This window comes from Canis lupus, chromosome 13 (genome assembly GCF_048164855.1).
Source record: "Canis lupus baileyi chromosome 13, mCanLup2.hap1, whole genome shotgun sequence".
Classification (NCBI taxonomy): domain Eukaryota; kingdom Metazoa; phylum Chordata; class Mammalia; order Carnivora; family Canidae; genus Canis; species Canis lupus.
In genome coordinates, this window is record NC_132850.1 from 20,968,489 (window position 1) to 20,992,588 (window position 24,100).

Genomic DNA, 24,100 nt, shown 5'->3' on the forward strand with positions numbered 1-24,100 from the left:
GTAAATAATGCTGCAGTGAACTTGAAGGCACATGTATCTTTTGGAGTTAGTGTGGGTTTTTCTGTTTGTTTCTTGTTCTTTTATTTTTAGAGGGGTTTTTTTTTTTGGGGGGGTGGGGGGAGTAGATAAATACCCAGAATTGGAATTGCTGGATCATATAGTAGGTAGCATCATCTTTAATTTTTTTAAGGACCTCATACTGTGTTGCTAGTGGCTGCATCAGTTTACCGTCCCACGAGTAGTGCACAAGGGTTCCCTTTTCTCCACAGCCTCACCAACACCTGTTATTTCTTGTCTTTTTGATGAGAGCCGTTTTAACAGGTGTGAGGTACTATCTCAGTGTGAGTTTGGTTTGCATTTCCTTGAAGATTAGTGATATTGAGCATCATTTCATGTATCTGTTGGCCATCTATAGATCTTTGGAAAAATGCCTCTTCAGATCTTTTGCCCATTTTCTGATTTTTTTTCTTTTGAGTTGTAGGACTTCTTTTTGCTCTCAAATTTTATGAGTTCTTTCTTTATATATTTTGGGTATTAATCCCTTATCAGATATATGATCTGCACAAATTCTTTCCCATTCAGTAGTTGCCTTTTCATTTTGTTGGTTTCTTTTGCAATACAGAATCTTTCTATTTTGATATAGTGTCACTTGTTTATTTTGTATTTGTTGCCTTTGCTTTTGGTATCCTATTAAAAATTTCACCACCAAGACCTATGTCAAGGAGCTTTACCGCATGTTTTCTTCTAGCAGCTCTGTAGTTTCAAATCTTGCACTCAAGTCTTTAACCCATTTTGAATTAATTTTTGTGTATAGTGTAAAATAGTGGTCCTCCGATTTCATTTTTTTTGCACTTGGCTGCCCAGTTTTCCCATCACCATTTATCAAGGAGATTGTCTTCTGTGTGTGTGTGTGTGTGCGCGTGTGTGTGTGTATAAAATCTTCTATTTAGTCTGATGCTAAGAAGTAGTTTCCTAATTATATGAAATACTTAAAACTTTTAAATTTTACTCAAGCTACTTGCCTACTACCTTCAAGCTTTTGTAATGCTATTAATTATTGCATGCTTCTGGAAAGCATACAAACCTTTAAATAAAAGCAAAAATAAAGGAGTCAGTTGAGTAGTTTTGAGAATTCTCCCATAGGCATGATTGTTATATAAAATGTAAAACTGTGACTGTTTTTCCAGAGGTGTTCTTGAAGTCCTAAAATTCCCTGAACTTATCCTTGACGTTTCTTTTCTTAAATTGTAACTTTTAGATACATTGCCAGCTTCAGAATGCTATTTGTAATTATTTCGTCTTTACATTCTCAATTTTGGATGTAGTTTGTCTCCTTGCCAAAGAGCCACCCATCAAGGAAAGGTTTTATCAAAAGTTACATATGACACAGGAATGAGAGAGATGCAGATTTGAATAACTTTAAAATATCATGGTGTAACCCATTAAACTAGCAAAAGAGAGAAGAAAAATTAGTGTTGGGAGAGCCATGAAGAAACACGAATGCATATATATTTTGTAAAGTTATAAACAGGTTCTATCTGGCAAGTACCCTGAGTTTTTAAGTTTAGAAAAAAAATATATTTAACACCAAAATTATATTAAACTCGTGTATTAAATTATTATACTAATAGACTTTTTCTTTTCTTTTTGTTGCGGGGGGTGTTATAGCCATGGATGTGTGAGGAATATTATAGACTTCTTTGAATTTCGATGCTGTGGCCTCTTTCGTCCTGTTATCGTGGACTGGACCAGGCAGTATACAATAGAATATGACCAAATATCAGGATCTGGGTACCAGCTCGTGTAGCAACATCTTTATCCTATGAAGCATATTGCTGAGTGGTGCCTGAAAATTGTGTCTGTCCGTGTCTCTCTCACACTCGAATCCACACTTTTTGAACAATAGCATGCTATATGTAGGGCTAACAGTGAATTTTACAGTCTTTTTTTCAACACTTTTATTAACAAAAGTAAACATGGACAGAGCACACTGCCACTTCTGGGAAGAATAAAGATCATTAAAGGAATTTTAATGGTTCTTAATGTGGGAATTCACAACATACTCAACTTTTTGGTTTTGTTCTCATAACATTTTTCACAAAGAAAGAGTGAACTTATTCTGTTGACAGACATGGTATACTGATTAGAAATGTTCGATTTTAGCTAAAACTAAATTTATGGTATACGGCTAAATTTTATGATGCAATCTACTATGACTATTGCATTTAATTCCAGGAGAGTTGTCTCAAATTGATTCAGGCTAGTATTATGTACATTTTAGAATGTACATGTAAATACTGTGATAAAAATCATGTGGTTTTATTAGGGATCTACTGTAATATGTCTTCAAGGGCACAAGAAAATAATGTTCACAAAAATATGTGCTAACAATATTTTATCGCCATCAGCTGTTGCAATGCTGATATATTTCTAGTTCAGTGAAATAATTTGTAGTAACCTTGCTCTGAGGTTTTATGGTCTGATAATAAAGCACTTGCATGAGTATAGTAAGTCATGTTATTTTGTTCAAACTTAAAAAGCCCTACTAAGTGCATGATACACCTCATAGAATGTTATACTAGCACATACTATCCAGTAAAGCATAAATTAGAATTTAATTTGATGTGCACAAACAGTCCAATTTTTAAGAGTTGAGGTAATTTCAAGGCAGAACAAATAAGTTAATGCAAAATTCTCAGTAATAGAGATAAATGGATATACTTCTAGAATTCTGAGCTGCAAAATAAATTGTAGACAAAATAATGGAGTTTAGCTAAAGATGGAGCATGATCTCTGTACATATAGCACATGCGAATAAAAGAAAAGCTAATGGTATATTCTGGTTTTTAAAAAATGACCTATCTGAAAGAATTTAATCCTCAAGATTATTTCAATTTTCCCAATATTGAATGTTTTGAAATTTGTTAATGCTGTCTGAAACAGTTTCAGAAAGATTTTCTTACTGTTAAATGTGATGCACTGATCAGTTTTTGTTGCAGCATTTCCATACTCTCACGGTGAACTGTTAGTCACTGCTTCCATAAATATTGTTTACAGAGTGAGACTTGGGTTAGTCCTCTTAAGTGCTGTAGCAAACTGTGGTTCAAGCAACCTGTGGGAAACCTGTGAGAGGGAATGGGCTTGGGGGGAGGGTGGGAAAAGAGTGGTCGGACTGCTGACAGATCCTAGACCAGTGTAAAGATTGTGTATCTGTATATAAATAATTTATCAAATAGTTTTCTCTTTGTGTCTATATGTGTTAGTGTATTTAAAGCTGCTCATTTCATTTTATCCAACCAAAAAGAAAAGGGAGATAACTAATGAGCTTCTAGTGATGTTCAATATTGCTGTTAATAGGCATTTATACCCTGCAAGTTCACTGCATGTCTGATGCTTGGTAAAATTAGTATTCTCTGTAAAAAGCAGATCACAGGTATTAAAGCAATCTAGTGGTATACCCGCCCCTTGCCTTAGTAAGAGGAGCAGTGAAACTGTATATAGTTGATGTTCAGTATTTCCAAGTACATTTTTATATAGTAGTTTCTTTGACCATAAGTCACACATCGAAAAGATTACCTTTAGTGTATTTGAGTGTTTTAATATTAGAAAATTGGCATACGTACTTTATTTTTGAAAAGGGAAAAGATGGGTGTGGGGTGGCAATAGCATTGTGCCATTTTGTCATAGAATGTAAAAAATTGGTTAACTTTACAAATGTCTCTGCTAGTTTTGACTACTAATTGGGGGAAATTTTAGATAATTTTTAAATTCAAAGTTATTTATAAAAGGCTAGAATTTGTTTTAATTTTTTGTATTTTGAGCCACTTCACATGAAGACTCAGTTGCAATTTTTATTGAATACATTTTTATTAACAGTCGAATACAATGGTGGGATTCTCAGAGTTTGGATAAGAGTGTTGTTACCATGTTCTTTCTTTGTGGTACAATATTCTTTTCAGTGCAAAAGAGATGTCTTTCAGTTAAATACTTTAGATCTATAAGTACATGGAAAATATTAGCAATGTTAATGCTTTAGTACTAACCATCTCACAGTACCAGTGAAATCTGTAACTTAGAGATGGTCAGATGGTCAGGAGCCAACTATGCAGCAGTGTACCGTACCGTCTGTTTACTTATTTTGTAAGTCCTGTGTGTGGATCCAGCTTAACCCAGTTCTAAAGTTGTGTATGAAGGTGACCCTTTTGGGAATAGTTCATAGCAGCTTAATTGGATACTTTTAGCAAATAGGAACTTATTTCTCAACCTCGGACATGAATTACTTCTCTGGAGGTTTTTTTCCCCTTCATATTTTTTGTTGTTCCCAGGAATTCATTTGAAATGTTAATAGGCATAAAACTGCATCGTTATACTTAAGCTATGGGTATTTTTATTTTATATTTTATTTATAACTGTGCCAAGTATTATTTTGCTACTTACCGTGTTACTCTGTGGAAAGAAAAACCTGTAAAGTGTTTAATAAATTAGTTCTCCTTACATAAATTAAATCTGTCAAAATTTTGTAAAATATTAATCAGAATAAATATTGACTCTTAAATGTGTGCTTGCCTGTTATTTCACTCAGTTCACGTCAAGAAACTGAGGACACTCTGGGAGTGGTACCTGTGATACGGAAAGATTCTTTGTGTATTTATATCTGGGTCAACTAGGAATCAAGTAGCAGGACTAGAAATTAGCAAAAGTAGAAGGTGGTGATAGTATTCCTTCAAGAAATCCAATACTGTGTGTATGTAATTAGTGTTTTTTTATGAAGATTTTATTTATTTATTCATAGAGAGACAGAGAGAGGCAGAGACACAGGCAGAGGGAGAAGCAGACTCCATGCAGAGAGTCGGACGTGGGACTCGATCCAGGGTCTCCAGGATCATGCCCTGGGCTGCAGGCAGCGCTAAACCGCTGTGCCACTGGGGCTGCCCTGTAATTAGTATTTTTTAAATAAAAGGAATAAATTTTTCTTTAAGAATTTTGGATTCCATAGAGTATTAGGATGCTCAGGGACTGTATGAATCTCCAAATTTTATTTTATTTTATTCCTTCTTAAAATATTTTACTTCTTTATTCATGAGACACACACAGAAGCAGAGACACAGGCAGAGGGAGATGCAGGCTTCAGGCAGGGAGCCCAACGCGGGACCGATCCTGAGACCGCTGGAATCACGCCCTGGGTCGAAGGCATACGCTCAACTGCTGAGCCACCCAGGCGTCCCTAAATCTCCAGATTTTAAATCTAAGTGCTGTCTAAAGACACCAGGGTAAAATTTTGGAAAAGGAAACCTACCAAACATTGATCTCAGTTACTTGAAAAGCTGTGCAGGACAACTTCTTTATTGGGGAATTTAGAAAGCAAAAATTGTGAAGGAACTCTTTGCTTCCTGTTCACAGGATTGTTTATGGTTTAATTGAGAACCCAGTCATAGTAAATATTTTCAGATTGGACTAATACTCATTTCACGATTATCTTATGATACTTGAAGTGATCCCTCCAGAGCTTTATAGAGCTCAGGTAACAATATTTTGAACAAAAGTAAAAATGAAGCAAATTCTACAGCAGGCCATCTATGATAAGGATATCTGGTTCTAAGTTTTAGAGATAACTGGAAACCAGTGATACATATCAGGTCAGGAAGTCTTAGCTTCTTGTCAAAAAGAAAATTTCAGTTCCACAAAGTTGTTGGTATAGAGTTATTAAATATCTTTATGTGATGTATAAAATAGAGAAGTCTGTAAATCCAAGTGGAATATTCAAAACGTTCCTTGATCTAGGTCGGCTAAGTCTGTACATCCAAGTGGAATATTCAAAACGTTCCTTGATCTAGGTTGGCTAAGTCACAAACTCCAGGAAACTAGTAGATGTGCCTTTTAAAATTTTTTTGCCTTTGGAGTATGAATTTTTTGCTCAGAATATCTATCATCAGACATTTATTTGGATTGAAAAAAATACATTTTAATAGACAGCCGTGTTTCTAGTACTCAGAAGGAGGGACTGTTCCCATTCAAAGCATCAGAAAGCCTCATTGCTGTTGGTTCAGCTTGGTTCTGTAGGTTTACAGTTTTCATCAGATTTGGAAATTTCTCAGTCATTATATCTTTAAATATTTGCTTTCCCTCCCCACCCCCCCGGCTTTTCAGGAAACCCCAGTTACACATGTATTAGGCCACTTGGGATTGTCCTACAGCTCACTGATCAACTCATCTTTTTTTTTTTTTTTTTTTAATTTATTCGTGAGAGAGACAGAGAGAGGCAGAGACACAGGCAGAGGGAGAAGCAGGCTCCACGCAGGGAGCCCGACGTGGGACTTGATCCCGGGACCCCAGGATCACACCCTGGGCCCAAGGCAGGCGCCAAACCACTGAGCCACCCAGGGATCCACGTTTTTTTAAAAGATCTTATTTATTCATGAGAGACAGAGAGAGAGGCAGAGACACAGGCAGAGGGAGAAGCAGGCTCCATGTGGGGAGCCCGACACAGGACTCGATCCCGGGACTCCAGGATCACGCCCTGGGCTGAAGGTGGCGCTAAACCGCCGAGCCACCTGGGCTGCCCATGACTAGTAATTTTTGATTGGATGCCAGACACTGTGAACTGGATGCTAGGTATTTCTGTATTCCTACAAAAAGTGCAGAGCTTTGTTCTGAAACGCACTTACTTAGAAGCTCCAGGCCTTTCAGGATTTATTACTAAGCAAGACTTGATAGGCAGGACCCCAGTGGTGGTCAGTTTGTTTTAATTAGTCCCCATTGCTGAGGCAAGACCTGTGTGCTCCGTCTGAAACAGCACGACTCGTATTTCCCATCTCACTGGTGGGAATGAACCGGCTCTATTCTCAGCTCCTTAAGCACCAGACGTTGGTCTAGGTCTTGCAGTTAGTTTGCTCTCTGGTCTTGGGTGTTACCTCACATGCATGCACGATTCAGCCCTCCGCTGGTCGTAGTCTGCATGCGTGTGGTTTCCTGTGCAGCTCTCTCCGGTCCCTCAAACTCGAGTTGCCGGGGTCCCTCCGGGCTCAGCTCAGTCTCCACTCAGTGCCTTCCAGCCCCACCGGTGTTCTCCCTCTTTGTGCCACAGCTACAGCCTGGAAACTCCCTAAAGCAGTAAGCTTTGTTAATCCTGGGACTGGTCTCATTTTGCCTGTAACTGTTCGTTGTTGCCTGCTGTCCAGTGTTTACAAACCATATTTTTTTCCATGTAACTTGTGGTTTTGGTTGTTTCAAGTGAGAGGGTAAATCTGGCCCTGTTGTTTTCACTTTGCTTTAAGTAGAAGTCTGAGTTAATACATTTCTTTAATTTCTAATATGGAAAATGCTGATAGATGTAATTGGTCATAAGCAAAAGCTCCTTGGGGTCCCTTAATAATTTAAGAATGTAAAGGCATCCTGAGATTTAAAAAAATTTGAGAACCAATGATTCAGACCAACATTGCCCAGCACTTAAGGTGTTAGTGGTTCCATGGCCAACTAATTTGGTGTAAGGCTCTGAAGTTAAAACAGAAAGCAAGCAAGCAGGCTTCTCAACTACAGGCTCTCCAGGCCTTCAACGTGCTAGTGTGTGATTCATATATTTATATATACATATTTATACCTCGATACAGGTTGATAGCAATACTTCCATATGGCATTTTAATATCACATTTGGATTGCTTTGGGGGCTGCCCTATTGACCTAACATCCAGATATCGAAGGTGATTCATCCCAGAGCAGTCTACCCAAAGCCAAGTTCTCTATTCTCCTCCGGGAGTCACTGGTAACTAATTTTACAATTCTGTAGTAACTGTTTTGTTGTGGCTCCCAATTTAATTTTTATTACAAGTGGCTGTCTCAATTGTTTATTGGGTAGAAATCTCAAATTACTACGCACCTGGCATTTAGAGTATTTTCCTCTCCGATATCTAGGAGTATCTACAATTTCAGAAATTTAATAGGTATGGGAAAGTGGGTTGTGTGTGTGTGTGGGGGGAGTTTAATAGATCCATTTTGGTTATCTATAGCTGCCTAATCAACCACTCAAAGATTTAGTGGCCTAAAAATGGTATTTTTGTTCATAAGTCTCTAGTTTGGTCAGGACTTGACAGGAATAGCTTATTCTGTTCCACTTGGTGTCAGCTGGGGTGGTTCAAAAAACAAGACCAGAATAATCTGAAGGCTTGCTCACTCATGCCGGCTGATACTGGCTGATGGGCGAAATCTCAGCCAAGGCTACGGCTGTAGCATCTCCCCGTAGCCCCTTCGTGTGTTGGGCTTCCTCAGAACATGGTGGCTGAGTTCCAAGAGCTAGCATCTGAAGCGAAAGACACAGGCAAAAGCCATACTGTCTTTACTGATCTTGTCTCGTCCATCGTATTGTGCTGGTTAAAAACTAGTCACTAGGGTTGGCCTTTATTCAGAGGGAGGGGAGAATCAGTCTCCAGGTTTTGATGGGAATGTCCAAGAATCCGTGGGCAGGTTTTAAAACTACCACATAGGGAATTAGAAGCTACTCCGTAAGCCTTCTTTCATGCGGCCTAACTCCATTTATTGCTGGTTAACCGCCCCCAGGCTAACACAAAGGCCTTCTCCTCTGCCACAGTGGAACTTGGCTTCTAAGACATCGATGAGGTGCTCAGGGCCGTGATGCATGAATTCTTTTCCCTAGTACTTCCTCACGATGGACATCTTCCCACGGAGTCCCTGCTATGTTTTTGATGGCCTGCCCAGCACAGCCCCTGTAACTTGCCATAGTAAGTAATAGCAGATGTTAAGATAGGCTTTGGATTAAAATATGCTATTGATCATGTCAGTTCAGTTTTACCAATACACATTGAGAGACCCATTTCACACCCTACCCCTGAAAAAAAAAAAAAGGTTGGATTAGTCTTTGATAACTCAGTCTCGGGAGACATAATGAAAGTATTCTCTGTACAGCCTAAAGTTCCTTTTTTTTTTTTTTTTTTTAAGATTTTATTTATTCCTGAAAGAGAGAGAGGAAGGCAGAGACGTTAAGCAGAGGGAGAAGCAGGCTCCAGGCAGGGAGCCTGACGTGGGACTCGATCCTGAGGCCGAGGATCACGCCCTGAGCCAGGGGCAGGTGCTCAACCGCTGAGCCACCCAGGCGTCCCTAATGTTCCTGTGCCAGGACAACACAACATTCTCTGCAGCATATGCAGGATTGAGATGTTAGAGTGAAGCACTTTAGTTACCAGGATCTAGTAAGTGACCATCTCTCAGATCAGAGTGGAGTCTAAAAAAAATAATAAGTCCTACCCTGCCTCAGATTCTAAAGTTGTCCGTAGGTGGCTGTTGGTAATAATCTGTAGATTTAGGTGAATCAAAAAATTGTTTCAGTGTTTGGACAGCATGCCCACCAACCTGTGGGTCACTGTCCCTTTCTGGGGAGCTTGTTAGAGGGGCCTCTGTGGCCCTGCTTCTAGAGAGTCTGCTTCTGTAGGGTTTAGGAGGCCGCCTTTAAATACCTCTAGGTGCTTCTAATACAGGTGGTCTCGGAGCCACGCTTTAGAGGTGTAACCACCAGATGGAGTGGGGAGGGAGGAAGGGCAGGCAGCCAGGAGAGGCCCTGAATGCTGACTCTGAAGGGCTAGAACCCGTTGCCTGGCAACCCTCACTCTGGAGGCTTACTTGTCAGGTTAAATAATCTCTTCCACCAGCTGGAGTGTAGACATTAGCCTAGTAAGTCACCTGTGTAATGAGGTGGACCCTCCTGAACCACTAAAGTGCAGGTAGGGATCCAAGTGACTTTCTACAACCTGAAATCCCAGCTCCTTCTCCAAAAGGCTGACTGAGAGACACTCACCAAATCAAGCTGAAGTTTTATTTAACATGTAAAAGAAACAATTCTTGGGAATGCTGACGAATAAAGCAAACGGATACAGTGCTCTCCTCCTGCCAGTCAGCCAGCCTGTCCGCGTAGGGGACAACAGACGGTACTCAAGTGCTGGCACGATTTCACAGTAGTTAAGTGTTGGGTCATCTGTGCCTAGGTGATGTAGCGATTCTCCGTGTGTGATCTCGGTTCTGGGTTTACACCTTCACTGGGCGTGAACAAGGGCTCCTGCTCCTTGGCCGTAGCCAAATCCCTTGGGCCCAAAGTTCTTTGCATAGCATCCTACAAAAGAAAGGGGAGAGACAGTGGGAGACCATTAAGTTTTGCTAGCATTGCTTAAGACCCACAAAACGACACAAACCCTTGTAAGTCTAAAAAAAAAAAAGTTTGCCACGACCCAAAGAGTTTAACTTATTTAAGATCTAGAACGAAGCGATGTATTAAAGATCTCAGAGCCGCAAAGTTAAGTCCAAACATTTTGATTCCTCAGTATTCTGCTCATGGTCCTACTTGAGTTACAAGCATAAAAAAATCGGGCCAGGCAAGTTACAGATTTGTCTGTTACCTTCATAGCTTCATATGCTCTGCTGGAAACACGTGAAAAAAGACTATACTGAGGGGTTTTTTGTCTGATCTTCTGGGGAGTTGGACCAGAACATGGCTTTATTGCATCCTCTCAAACTGTTCTGTGGGTCTCTGCTACCTGCAAGCACCTCAAGATCCTCTATTTTCAAATAGTGGCAGTCTCACCTTTCCCCACTGCCAGAGCTGGGATCTTTTTTGTCTTTAAATGCTGGTGACATTTCCTTGACCCATGACCAGTGTGGGATACTCAGATGGGTGTAAACACATAAATTATTTTTACCTTTACAATAGATTTCACCTTCTTTCTCAGTCAAAGTTGTTGATTCGAGACTCTTCCCACACTTGGCACACCGGAAACAGTTTTTGTGCCAGGGCTGGAAGAGACCATTAAGGCAGTCTGAGGGCCCGGGCTCCTGCGGCGCGGCCCACCCGGCCCAGGAGCAGCGAGCCTCTCCCCCCCCCGCCCCGCCCCCGCCTCGCACCTGCCCCAGCACCTGCACGCTTGCTAGCGGGCAGGAGGGCCAGGTGCTGGCTGCATGGGCCCGGCCCGAGGCGCCCCTGGCAAGGGCTGCTCCCCGCTCCGAGGTGGGGGCCGTAGGGAGAGAGCACCTGGGCTTCCTGACACTTGGCACCACCCGGCAGGTCCGGGTTTCGGGGCGCCCTGTCTGAAAACAGGTTTCTTTCAAGCAGAGAGGAGGTTTGCCGAGTGAGGGCACTGCTTCAAGACGTCAACGACTCGGGTGGGAAATCTAAGACCCGAATCCGAGGGGCTTGTTTAGTCCTGGAAGGGAGCTGGGGGGGGGGGGAACGCCCCAGCACCCTACCTTCCCGGCTCCGATGATCTTCTCGGCTGCATACACGGCGTCCCCGCAGCGGGAGCACTTCTCAGCGCCTCCGAATTTCTGAGCAAACTTAGAAGTGTTGGGGTTCGTCGTGGGCCTGTGAGGTGGCGCACTGGGGGGGGGGGCACAGCAGGGCTTAGCAGCGGTGACCTGGCGCCGGGTGTCCCGCCCCACCCGGCAGTCGCTGCTACCGAGGCTCCTAAGTCCTGTGTAGGTCAGTGATGGGCAGGGACCACGGTGGGGGTCCCCGAGGTGGGAGGTGCGACTCCAGCGCTCCCTCGGAGGAAAGCTTGCACCGAGGTCCCTCTCTGCTCCGTGCTCTTCGGGTCCCTTCTCTCCAAGTCCCCGGAAACCCGGTTTTCCCCGCTTGCTTTCGTGAGCTCCCCCTTCACTACACAGGGGTGTCTACTCCGCAGCGTGAGGGCTCGGACACCGGAAGGTCAGAGGACAGCGGCACGTGGCACAGGTGTCCCGTTTCTCCCGTTGGAAAAACAGGTTTTTTTTTTCCTGATTATAGTTTAAGTCACATACATTTTTAAAATAAAATGTTCATTTATAAATGCTGCCTTTTCATAAAACAACGTATTCCAACGCTCCACCTGTGCCTTTATCCGTTCACCTTCGCTGGGTCACGCACCCCGCGTGAGGCTTCCGTGTGTGGCGTTTATGGAACCGTGTTCGCCAGCTCACTGGAAGCCTCACTCTGCGCAGCAGATACCAGCGCGGTACAGGCCCGCGTATCAGGGTTCCCAGTCGCCCCTAATGTATGCATTAAAAAATTCTACAACCTATTGTATATACTTCCCCCCCTTTTTTTTTTTAAAGATTTTATTACTTATTCGTGAGATAGAGAGGCAGAGACCCAGGCAGAGGGAGAAGCAGGCTCCCTGCAGGGAGCCCGATGGGGGACTCGATCCTGGGACTCCGGGGTTACACCCTGGGCTGAAGGCAGACGCCCAACCGCTGAGCCCCCCGGGCGTCCCTACTTCCCTTCAAGAGTGATCTTTAGAAGGTGTTCACCGGGATACTCATCATTTGGATTAGGAGTCTCCCAAGAAAAATTTCCAACACATCTTGCTATTAAGAACTTAGTGGAGATCATCTCCCGCCTCCGAGCGAATGACCCGGGAGGCTGCGGATGACTAACCCCACGGCTCTGATGGGACGTAACTGGCTGGCGAGCCAGGGAATCCAGATGGCGGGGAGTCTGAGCTGAAAAGGGCAGTCCCGCCTCGGAACGTTCCTGCCCACTCAAGGCCGCTGCCTCCCCAGGGGATCCCGTGATGATCTACGGTCCCCATGTGCCATCGGCACCACGGCCCTAAGGGTGCTCCAGGCCAAGGCGCTCCCAGACTCTAGTCACGAGGAGTGGCTTCTGGAAAAGGAATCCTCCACATCTGGTCCTCGTATGTGGCCAGGCCAAGCCGGGGAGGCGGCAAGGGCGCAGGTGGCCGGGCCAGCGCAGGGGGCTTGCCAGTTACTGGAGAAGGTGGAGAAGCGGGCAGAGGGCCCACTGGTCTGCGACTTTAAGACCATTAACTTTTGGGGTTACGGATGAATTTGGTTTCACTGGGGGTAAGGTGTCTAGGTAGATGTGTTCTGAAAGACTTGAAATAAAATCTTGGAATACAAGAATGGATCTGAACAAGCTGGCACGGAGAGCAGAACAAGAACAATGGACTTTAAATAAAGACCACGGTAAGCCGGGCTCCCACAGGCGATGGCACGCAGTGTGGAGTCAGCCCCGTACAGGTGCACGACGGGGCACGGGGGCTCGGGAAGTCTGAGTGTGGAAAAGACCCGAAGAACGGACAGGTGGGCCCTCATGCAGGGGAAAGAGCACAGGTGTGGGCGCTCCGATCCTGGCTGTGTCACTTCCCTGTGACCTGAGCCTCAGTGTCCTGTCTGTAGAATACAGATGACAGTATCTACAGAGGTGCTGTACGGATTACGTGTAATGAACATAACTGTTCCGCAGGCAACAGGTGCTAAGGATTATTTCAGGCAAACCCATGATGTTTGAGACGGTTACACCAGGTTCCTTTCCAGCCTCTACAGTTAAGCAGCAACGTGACTGTAGACAAATCACTTAATTTTCATTGTTTGAATTTGTTAAGACGGGAAAGCCTACGCTGTCAGGTTGCGAGGATTATACGAGGTAACGTGTTGACATTGCACGGCGGCCAGCTCACAGAGCGTGATTAATGGTCTTGTCCAACAAAAGGTCGTCTTGTTGGAATATTACACCAGTTTTGGCTTCTTTAATATAAAATGTTTGTGAAAAACGTGAAGTTCAAAAGAGTGAGTCATTGGGCCAAAAACAGGAATTAAGAGGGAATTGCAAATGAAGAAATTATGTAGCCTGAACATGAAATACAAAGTGAAGGTTAGCAGAGTCAGCATCGTGCTGTTTAGGTACTGGAACCTTTTAAAATTTAACACTGGGCAGCCGGGGTGCCTCAGTGGTTTAGTGCTGCCTTCAGCCCAGGGCCTGATCCTGGAGACCCTGGATCGAGTCCCATGTCGGGCTCCCTGCATGGAGCCTGCTTCTCCCTCTGCCTGGGTCTCTGCCTCTCTCTCTTTCTCTGTGTTTCTCATGAATAAATAAATAAAATCTTTAAAAAAAAATTAATACTAGTCTCTCAAAAGCAGGAAATAATTCCAATTTTTAAGTAAGAGTTTTTAGGTTAAAGTCCTTGCTTGGTGAAGTAGCCTGAGGTGGAAGGAGTGGCGAGTGGCCAGGACTTTTCACTGACTTGTTCCCTGCAGGTGACCGGGCGTCCCATGACTCAGACCCTGCCTTTCTGTCTCATTTGATGCCTGCCCCTGGTCTGGGGTAAATGTAAGCCACGTGCTTCTGAGAACAGGCTCCTTGATACACTGGGAACTGCGGTCACTGGAATAATCAAGGATTTTTTTTAGGTCCCAGCCTGTCCTTTTCAAGCTTACAGAACAGTCTCTCGTTGATACTAGGAAACTGGCACAATTGGGCTGACTGGGGCCGGCCCTGGGCGGTGCCCCCCCCCCGCCCCCCCCCGTCCCCCGGGGCAGGCGCCCACCTCTCGGGCTTGATGCCCAGCCTCTCTCCGCGGTCGGTGCTCAGCGTGCCCGCGCCCTGCCCGTAGCCGTAGCCCTTGGGCCCGTACTTCTTCCCGTAGCAGGACCGGCAGTAGATCTCCTCGTCGTGAATCGCCACCGTCGTGCTGTCCAGGTTTTTCCTGCAAACCACTGCGGGGAAGAGGTCAGGGAAGTCAGGCCTTCAGGGGCGCCGCGCGGCCCTTCTCCTGGGGACGCTGAGGCCAGACGCTGCCCCCCCCGCCCCCCCCCGCCCCCCCCCCCCCGTGACCCGAGGCCGAGGGGAGGCGGGGGCCGGGTGAACGGGGAGGCTGGGGGGGGGCGGGGGGGTGGAGGGGGGACGAGGGGGGGCCGGGTGCACGGGGAGGCGGGGGGGGGGGGAAGGGGAGGGGGATCCGGCTGCACGGGGGGGGGGGGAGGAGGGGGTCCGGGTGCACGGGGAGGCGGGGGGAGGGGGTAGGGGGAGGAGGGGGAGGCCGGGTGCACGGGGAGGCGGGTGCACGGGGAGGCCGGGTGCACGGGGCGGTCACGCGGTGCGGGGGCGGGGGGGGGGGGGCCGCGGACTCACTGCACAGGAAGCAGCAGCGGTGGAAGCTCCTGCCGTCACACTGCACCTCCTCCGCGTGGTACACGGTCCCCCCGCAGGCCGCGCACCGGTTTCCACCTCCCCACACGGGCATCCTGCAGGAGAAGGGCTCGTCAGGAAGAAGGGCTCCCCCGGCCCACTGCCCGGGGCGCCGCGCGGAAGGGGCCGAGCCCGCAGCGCATCCCCCTCCAGTAGCCCCCCCGCCCCGCCCGCCCATCATCCTCCCATCCAGCCCATCCCCCCCCACCCCCACCCCCACCCCCGCCCATCCGGACACCCAAGGACCCGGGACCGGGGACCCAGGAGCCCTGAAGGCCGCGGCGGGGCCTCCGGGAAAGCCGGTGCCCGGAACCCCCTCCCCCTTCTGGTCCCACGTCCCCCCAGATTCCTCCAGGGAAGCGACGTCCCTTTCTAGGCCCACGGGCTTTAGAAAAGTATTTACTAACATGTGGTCTCCTAGGACGGTCCACCAGGCCTCCCCAGTTTCTGATGAAATTCAGCTGAGAATTTACAGACTTTATCATCTTTTAAAGATTTGATTATTTCACTCCTGAGAGAGGCAGAGACACAGGCCGAGGGAGGCGCAAGCCCCACGCAGGGAGCCCGACGCGGACCCGATCCCGGGACCCCGGGGTCATGCCCTGAGCCAAAGGCAGAGGCTCAAGCACTGAGCCCCCAGGCGTCCCATAAAACCTTAATAATTTTACATCCCAACAATCAAGAGCATGATCAGGGGACCCATCCTGTTGAACAGCATAGAATCAGAGAATCAACCTGTAATTGGAAATTAAAACCAGGAAAAAAAAAAACGGTCTTTTGCCAGAAAGTTTGAGAAACACTGGTGCAGATGGCATGGACCCCACCCTCAACTCCAGGGCCGGGCACTCGGTCATGGCAATGAGGCCACTGCTTCCTTTGCCCTCTCCCCGGTGCCCTCACCCCAGTGATCGCTGGGAGAATGGGCACACGACCCCGAGGCAGGTCAGTGAAGTTAAAGACCGGGCTTTGGCTTAGGATGGTGTGGCCGCAGGGGCGGATCCGCTGGCCGCTGTCTGACCATCCTAAGAAGAGCCTAAGACCGAAGCCAGCACAGAAGAAAAGGGACAGACGAGGTTCAGACACCTTGCAGCTGTGTCTCGCCCCACCCCGGGCACTACGGGAGCCACTGAGTTGCCTTCTGAGCCTCCTTCTGTCTTCCGATGGGGCCCAGGTAATTCCAAGCATCTGCAAACGTCACAGCCTCCCACGAAGGCCTCCCGGGAGGATGGACAGCGCCGGACCAGGCCTGCAGGCTCTCCCCTAGGAGCGGCATACACCTCTGACCCCCTTCCCTGGACACAGGTCGCCACTGTTAGCGTCCTCAGGGAAATCTGAGCCTCACTGTGCGCCCTCGGCCACAAAGCCTGGCTCCGGCGGTCTGCGCTGGCTTGAGCCTGCACTGCGATTAGGGATATGGGCTTTACCCCACGGCTCCAGAGTTACCAGAGTTCTGGAATGCTCGGAGATGCCACAGACATCTGCCGGAAGGACCTAGTGATTCCAGGGGAAACCTAAAACCAAATTCAGGCCTGTAGGTAATGGCCTTGCGATTATTTAAAACTGGATCCCACGGATCAACAGCCCAGCTGGCTTTTAAAATACCTGGTTATTGTCAAGGCGTTTCTCAGGAAGTGTACTATTCGACGTCAATGTGTATTTTCTATGTTCACACCTGTTTACCTCGGTGCCATCCCCAATAAGGAACCAGATCTCCATCAAGGCTAATGCCCTCTTGGGTTATCTCCGAATAGCATTTGAAAATATAGTTTTCGAAAACTCATCACTTTATGTTATTCTCCACTAAAGAGCAGTCTGGACTTTTAAACAGGCAAGATCTCTCCTTTATGTAATTCACGGTTACTTGAGTTGACTTCTTGTAAGTCAGGTCCGATTTGTACCGCACATGCCACCCCAGCCAAGTGAGTCACTTTTCAGGAAATACCCATCAAAGGGCCTCACCATTCAGCCTACTCTGTTAAAAGCTTCTTCCCCTCGAGGGCGGGGACCACATCTCTTCCACCTACCAGAGTCCTTGGCACATGTCAAAGTGACTTCTGTGGTTTTAAGGAATTCTCCCTTTTGCAATCGTCCATACAATTCCCAATTCGGTCTTATGCTTGTCAAGACGGAGGCAGCACTGGTCTACTTCTCCTTGTCACATTTTTTAATTCTAAGTAAAAAATTTGGATTCTAAGTAAAATTCCCAAGTCCTTAACTCTCTAAAAGCTCCACCGGGGTTCAGGGCTTTCCTGAGGATTTCTAAATAACCCTCCCCATGGTCCAAGCCGATGGTGTAACAGAAGAGCCTCCTCGCAAAGCTTCGGCCGGGCGTGTGCGTGGTTCCTTATGTTGGATACCGGGGGGCTGGGTGTTCCCTGCAGTATGTCTGGAATATTTTCGAACGGAAAGAAAGGAGGGGAAGAAGGGAGGGAGGAAGGCTGGCTTGGATGGATGTGGCTTAGCAGCACTGTGAAAATGGTTGTGCGACCTTGGCCTTCGTTTTCTCATCCGTAAAATAGGGACGGGTAGCTCGCTACCCAGCAGATGCTGTGAAGGTAAAGGGAGGTAAGCGAATGTCCTGGCCCCGTCACTGTCCCTCCTGCCCTCAGTCTTCCAGCCGGCAAACCCGCTGCAGAAGAGCACGGCTCCCAGTGACAAACAGGCTGGAGAAAAGACTCAGTTGACTGGTCGCGCGTGGATCTTCCCAGGGGGCCGACAAAACACACTGCAACCGTCCTGAGGGTTCCCTTTGCGGCGACTCAGAAATGAAGTTCAAATTTACACTCTTAGGGTGACCCTGACGGACGTCTCCTGACTTTGGATGATCTTCCATGTGTCACTCCTGGCCCTGCTGTGCAGAGACAACGACTGTGAAGCTTCGTGGCTCCTACGAGCCTCGGGCCGCACCTCTGCACGACGGCCGCCCCGCGTCCCAGCAGTGGATTTGCACTGAGCGACCCGGGCCACGTGTGCCCCAGGCCTGTGCATTCGCTTGCGGAACGGTGACAGGAGGCCTGGAATCCCACCTGACACGTTTCGCACAAGAGGCCAAACACAGGCTTCTTCTCGGTTTCTCAGTCTGTTGGGAGTTTTTCAAGGTCTGAGGGAATTCTAACGCCAAGCTTCTTCCACCACGTTAGATTAAAAAGCTTGCTTTACATCTGAACCCCCTGATGTAATTTCTTTTTGCTGCTTCTCCCCAGGCAAAGTCACCACCCAAAATTTCATGAGACTCACCCCTAGGAGAAAATGACCGTCATCCACATCTGAGTCACCTCGTGCTAAAGTTACCTCATTCCCTAGATAAGCAACGGGAGCCGCAGAATGACCACACGGGTCATTCCCATGCCACCTGTTCTGCATTTACCGTCTTATTTTAGATTCTAAGTGTCTTGAATCTGTGAATTCAGAGTCTACACGTCACCACTTAAGAGTTTAAATTATTCGCTCCGATACCAGAGGCTTGGAGTGAATCGGGTCTATGAACCTAGATCCTAAATACTTCCAGAAGCTTTGATGTTTTCTTACTACATACAGGGTTTGGTTATGACACTAGAATCAGGCTAGAATCCAGTCTCCTGAAAAGGACATCCATCATAAACTGGCTTCATCCTGAGGCCCATCCGGCGGGGTCACTAAAGATCATGTAAATGAGTAGCCTGGTCCTGAATTACAGTGATTTTTTTGCAGGATCAGAGAGTTGTAGTTTGGTCGGAGATGAAGCTTTCCTCCGAGCCCATTCTAAAAATGTTTCAGTCTGCTCCCCAGGCCATCTGGTTAGCCCGCCTCCCTTCTCTAGGGGATACGCCGACCAGGAGGGACTTCAGGGCTCAGCCCCCGTCCCGGCGGCCCCTTCTGCCAGAGCCAAATCTGCAAGGCCGCGCAGCCTCAGGCCGCAGCCAGAGCATGGATTTGGGAGTCGACACAGCGTCATTTCCTTCGTCTGCGAGGTGAGGATAACGTGCCTTCCTTACAGTTATCAAGCGGGTGAGATGGAAAAAATGCTTGCAGGAGGCACCCCACGTACAGGGACAGGCTCCACAGGAAGGCACCCCACGTCCCTCCCATCAGGGCAACTGGCTCTCTGCTTCCCCGAACTTCCCTCCTGTTCACAAGTAGAGGGGCAGCTCCCGCCCCCCGCGCCACGCTCTCCTGCGCGGAGGTTCCACGCGCGTGTGCTAAGCCAGTGTCTACTGAGCCAGGCTGGGGATGGGCCCGCGTCGGGGACTTCTGCTCTGGCCGCAGAGCGATGCACGTGGATACGGGGACAGCGACCTGGGACGCAGAGGGGGCAGGAAGGGACCCGTCCTGGGTGCACCCTCCGCTTCCCCGGGCGATGGGTGATGCTGGGCTCTGGGGGCAGTGGCCCAAGGGTCTGGGTCCTGTCGAGGCTCCGGAGACAGGGGCGCCCGGGGCTCAGCGGGGGGCTGTGCTCCAGGGTCCTGGGATCAGTCCCCTCTCTTGGCGTCTCTCATGAATAAATACCATCTGAAGCCCCCCAGATGCCGCATGCAGAGGCCTGCGGTCTGGGGGTTCAGCGGGGAAGCAGGTGCCTAAGACCCCCGGTATGCAGGTGGGGCATGTGGACAGTGCCGAGGCTGCGCGGGAGGCCGCCTGCTGGGGTCCCCGGCCTCGTGGCCCCAGACACCCTATGTGATGAAGGGTTGAGACCACGTTGCCGCCCGAGACTCTTGCCCCAAGTTGCCCCACGACCAGTGGGCAGGAAGGCCCGCCCGCGTCCCCTCCCACCCCCTCACCCCCAACCTGCTGCTTTCCCCAAAAAGCTCCCAACGTTCCCCTCCACCACCTCAGCCTGTTCTCACTGCAGAGGACCCCTCTTCTCGTCAGTTCTGTGCTCCCCTGAGCCTCCCATCAACGACTAACTGTACAGCCTGCCTCCACTTAGCTCTGCAGCAGGGGCTCCAGCAAATTCCTTGACCTGGATGCCACCTGCCAGACCACATATCGCAAGCACAATGCAACTGGGCTGTCAGTTTGGTCACCCCGGCCCCCAGCACCTGCCACTGCGAGAAACTTGATTATTCAAACAGTTTACTGTTTGTGTGATTTTTTACTAGTTCTGAGCTTAAACGATATATGGAAAGCATTTAGAAAAGTGGTAGGTAATAATGATTACAAATACTTACATACAACCTACTATATGTGTCACCTGTATTAAGTAGTTTACTCATACCGCCTTATTTAACTCTCCTACTGAGCAAGGTAGACATGATCATTATACCCGTTTTATGGGTAGAAAAGCTCAGGTATAGAGACCTCAAATGGCTCGTAACACCAGTTCAACTTAAAAAATCGACACCAATAAAATTCAAATCAGCTATAGGGTTTGTTTCACTGATTTTTGCTAAAAGTAAACCACTGTTGGCAACACCGAGATAGTACTGACTTCCGTGGCTCTGGCACAGGTGCTTTTTATTTTTTTATTTTTTTTTAAAGATTTTATTTTATTTATTCATGAGAGACACAGAGAGAGAAAGAAGGAAGCAGACACACAGGCAGAGGGAGAAGCAGGCCCCACTCAGGGAGCCCGATATAGGACTGGATCCCGGGATTCCAGGATCACGCCCTGGGCCAAAGCCAGACACTCAACCACTGAGCCACCCAGGTGTCCCCATAGGTGCTTTTTAAATTGGGCATTTCTTGTACTACGGGAGGATTCGATTCTCTCTGGACTTCTCTCTTTCTGAAGTACTGTGACGCCACCATGAACCCTCTTTCCTATAGTGAACCAGAAAGCTATTTGACCCTAATGGAGTACATGGCATTTGTCCTTTTTTATTAGTGAAGAACAATTAGTAGTACTAATTGGCACAACCAGATAGTAAACAGAACAGCAAGGAACCTGATATCCTCTGCGAGTGATTCACAGCATAGTTCTATTGGTTCGTCCCCTTGACTGACACCAAAACTTAAAATTCTTAACAATCAGAACTTGTGCCAGGCTCCTCCGCCACCTAGTCTGAGAAAACTCCCAGTCGGGTGCTTGAACGGGGACCACAGATTCCTTGAAATACTGGGGACTGGTGAACTTGGTACCATGTACTTTATTTTACGCACTTAAAAACCTTTTGAGGGCACCTGGGTGGCTCAGTGGTTGAGCATCTGCCTCCGGCTCAGGGCGTGAACCCGGGGTCCTGGGATCGAGTCCCGCGTCGGGCTCCCCGCAGGGAGCCTGCTTCTCCCTCTGCTTGTGTCTCTGCCTCTCTGTCTCTCATGAATAAATAAAATCTTAAATAAAATTTCTTTTTTTAAAAAAAGGCTCAGAGGTTTCACCGGACTGCCAGAAGCATCCACCAGACAAAAACAGTTGAGTATCACCATTCTGGGTTATCAGGGCCCCACGGGAGGCTAGAGACTCCCCCACCCATAGAGCCCCAGGGATGCCATGCAAATACCAGCCCAGGAAATGATCAGGTCGGTGCCTTGAGGAAACCTGTGAATATCTGCAAAAGAAGAAACCTCCCCCAGGCAAGGCCCAGTAGCTACTGCTCAGCTGGCTCTCGCTGGTGGCCATCTCCCCATCCGTGCAGCAAAGTTCATAATAGCGTTTAATGACAAGAAATCTCTCCCTGGCTGAGCGGGGCTCTGTTCACAGATCAAGATCAACAAGCCTCTGACAACCCCTCTGTACATGCCATTACATCCATTTTATAAGATGAAGTAGCCGAGGCTAGAGAGTAAAAGTAACTTGCCCAAGGTCATCAAACCAGTGGGTGCTGGAGCTGGCACAAGACTTGGGGACTGGGCAGTCCTACCCTTTTCACCAGCCCAAGACTCCTCTCCTCGAGGGGAGGCCCATTTGATTTGATTTACCTCATTCTTGGCAGGAAAGAAAAATTAGAGGCTCCCATCTCCATGGTCAGTTGGTGACAATATTGAGGCTAGAGCTAGGCTTCTAAAGCTCCTCATTTATTGCCATCTCGTCTATTCTATGCTGACATTCTTGCTATTTTAGTGTATAATACAATTTTCCCCAAATCCAAGTTATTTGGCAAGTTCATCAGACCTCCAGTGAGTTTTGCCTTCATCACAGTATTCAGCATATCAGTATTTCTATCAATCAATATTTGAATACATTTTGGAGGAATCCATTAAAAATTTATGATCGAAACCTCAGATGAAATCTGCTAATGTTATCTCCTGCCTGAGTTCAATTAAATATCTATCCCCTACAATTGCAATCTTACTCCTTCCTTTCTTCATTCAATTAACCAATACTGGCTCTTGTCCAGCTGTGCTCAAGGCACCCGGGCAAGTATAGTGAGTCTCAAAGACTGATGAGATGCAGACCCTGCCTCTTGTAACCTCCCCCTAAAAGAGCAAAGAAAACTAGAATCCAGAGTAGAAAGAACACAGAAATATTGATCAAGTACCAGCAGCGGTCGGCGGGAGAGAACAACGGCCGAGGGCAATGAGGGTGGACCGGGGCGCACTGCGTAAGATCAGTGATGGTCTGGAATGCAGTTTTGAAATTCTGTGATTGCTTTGTAAACCCATCGGCCATCTCGGTCCTGAGAAATCTGAGTCAAATTATAGCCAAATGTGTGGTTGTCCTATTTGAATTCTTGGCATTTCCTAAATAGACCTTTCAAACAGGTTAATTAGAAAAGGACTAAGGAGACCCCTTTTACTGCCTGAGTTAAAAAAATTACTACCCCAAACTACAAGATTGTCTCTACTGAAAGCACAAAAAAAGTGAAAATGTGCTTAGTCTGCAGACTGCAAATAAAGCAGGTTAAACGTTTTGGGTAACTATTGAAACAAATGCCCTTACAGAAACGTCGGGGTGGGGCAGGGGGTTGGGGGGAAGGGCCGGAGGCAGGGCTGGGGGCAAGGGGTCTGGGTGGGGGGGCAGGGGGGTCGGGGGACCGGCCGGGGCAGGGGAAGGGCCTGGGGACAGCTCGGGGCAGGGGAAGGGCCTGGGGACAGCCCGGGGCAGGGGGAGGGCCTGGGGACAGCCCGGGGCAGGGGGAGGGCCAGGGGTAGGGACCGGGGCAGGGGTCAGGGGGAAGAGCCGGGGGATGGGCCAGGAGCCGGGGGGCCCGGGGCAGGGGGATCGGGGCCCGGGGGGTGGGTCGGGGGGGCAGGCGGCGCGCCCCCGCGGGGACACCCCTCCCCCAGGGGCTGCCGACGTGGAGCCGGCGGACGCGGGCGGCGCGGCTCGGGACCTGTTGCGGCGTCTGGGGGCCGCGCGCCCGCGCTCGGGGTTTGCACCTGAGCCGCAGCGAGCCGGGACAAAGCCGCGCCGGGTGTCCCGGGGCCGCAGGGGAGGCTCGCGGCTCGGCCCCGGAGCCCCCGCCCCGCTCCCCCGAGTCCCGGGCAGCCCCCGCGGCGGCGGAGACCCCGGGCCGGGGGCGGGGGGCGGGAGGCCGTGGGGGGGGCGGGAGGCCGGGAGGGGGCTCCCCCGCCGCCACTACTCACTCGAGTCGGGCGCAGACCACGCAGGCCGGCGGCGCTCGCGGGACCGGGGGCACAGCGCGCGGGCAGACCGGGGCCGCGCGGGGAGCGCCGCAGCCTTTATAGACTCCCGGGGCGTGGCCTGCGCGCCGCCCCGCCCACCCGAGGGCGTGTCCTCCTGACGCCCCGCCCACCCGGGGCGTGGCCTGCGAGCCCGCCCCGCCCCGCGGGTCCCGGACCCCTCGGAGGGCAGGGGCGCCCGGCGGGGGCCGCTCTCGGCTGGGCAGCGGCCTGGGCCCGGGGACAAAGCGCCGAGTCCCGCCTCTTCCTGCGGTTTCCCGCCGCCTGGCGTCCGCGCCCCGCCCCGCCCCCTCCCCTGGGACCCGGCGGCGGGAGAGGAGGCTTCCTCGACCCGCAGAGACCGGGGCGGGGCGCGGAGGCTCCCCCCAGGCGCTCGGGCCCCCCGCCCCCCCACGGGATCTCTGCGGCGCACGCGAGCCTCTGCTCCCCTTGCCGGCTTCCGCGGATCCAAACCTTCCCGCTCCCAAAGAGCAGCGGGTCTCAGCGACACGAAATAGATGACGTCACGAAAACGTGAGGAATGAAAACGTCATTCCCACTCCCACGAGTGCTGAGTCGGGGGCGGGGGAGGGGAGAAACCCAACCCCAGCCGGAGCCCAGGGTACCCAGGAGTCCGGATCTCATCCCTGAGCTGCAGGATTA

At 49.1% G+C, this 24,100-nt stretch overlaps 2 protein-coding genes across 7 annotated transcripts in view; one reads left to right on the top strand and one right to left on the bottom strand.

Annotated features, from left to right (window-relative positions):
• ZDHHC17 (zDHHC palmitoyltransferase 17) overlaps positions 1 to 24,100 on the top strand; it is a 189,731-nt gene that overhangs the window by 84,546 nt on the left and 81,085 nt on the right. The window contains exon 17 of one of the 6 annotated variants that reach the window (XR_012005673.1): positions 18,728 to 18,909. The exons of 4 other annotated variants lie outside the window; for them this stretch is intronic. Coding sequence is in view for 1 of the 2 variants with exons in the window: in XM_072772850.1 (XP_072628951.1) it covers positions 1,669 to 1,807 (139 nt within the window). In the remaining variant the exon portion in view is untranslated. Of the gene's footprint in view, positions 1 to 1,668; positions 4,556 to 18,727; positions 18,910 to 24,100 lie in introns of those variants that run through there. One more of the 6 variants, XM_072772850.1, reaches the window with a different exon arrangement.
• On the bottom strand, positions 9,807 to 23,532 carry CSRP2 (cysteine and glycine rich protein 2). The gene is made up of 6 exons (XM_072772853.1): positions 23,402 to 23,532; positions 14,903 to 15,015; positions 14,319 to 14,487; positions 11,242 to 11,371; positions 10,698 to 10,791; positions 9,807 to 10,114 (listed from the first exon to the last, which is right to left on the bottom strand). Exons 2-6 carry the CDS (start codon positions 15,012 to 15,014, stop codon positions 10,038 to 10,040), a joined length of 582 nt encoding a protein of 193 aa, XP_072628954.1. The 5' UTR covers position 15,015; positions 23,402 to 23,532; the 3' UTR covers positions 9,807 to 10,037.

Coding starts and splice junctions, on each gene's coding strand:
- CSRP2 (XM_072772853.1), bottom strand. CDS start 15,014: ATGCCCGTGTGGGGAGGTGGAAACCGGTGCGCGGCCTGCGGGGGGACC. Junction 14,488..14,902: donor CCGCTGCTGCTTCCTGTGCA/GTGAGTCCGCGG, acceptor TCTTCCCCGCAG/TGGTTTGCAGGAAAAACCTG. Junction 11,372..14,318: donor CTGGGCATCAAGCCCGAGAG/GTGGGCGCCTGC, acceptor CCCCCCCCCCAG/TGCGCCACCTCACAGGCCCA.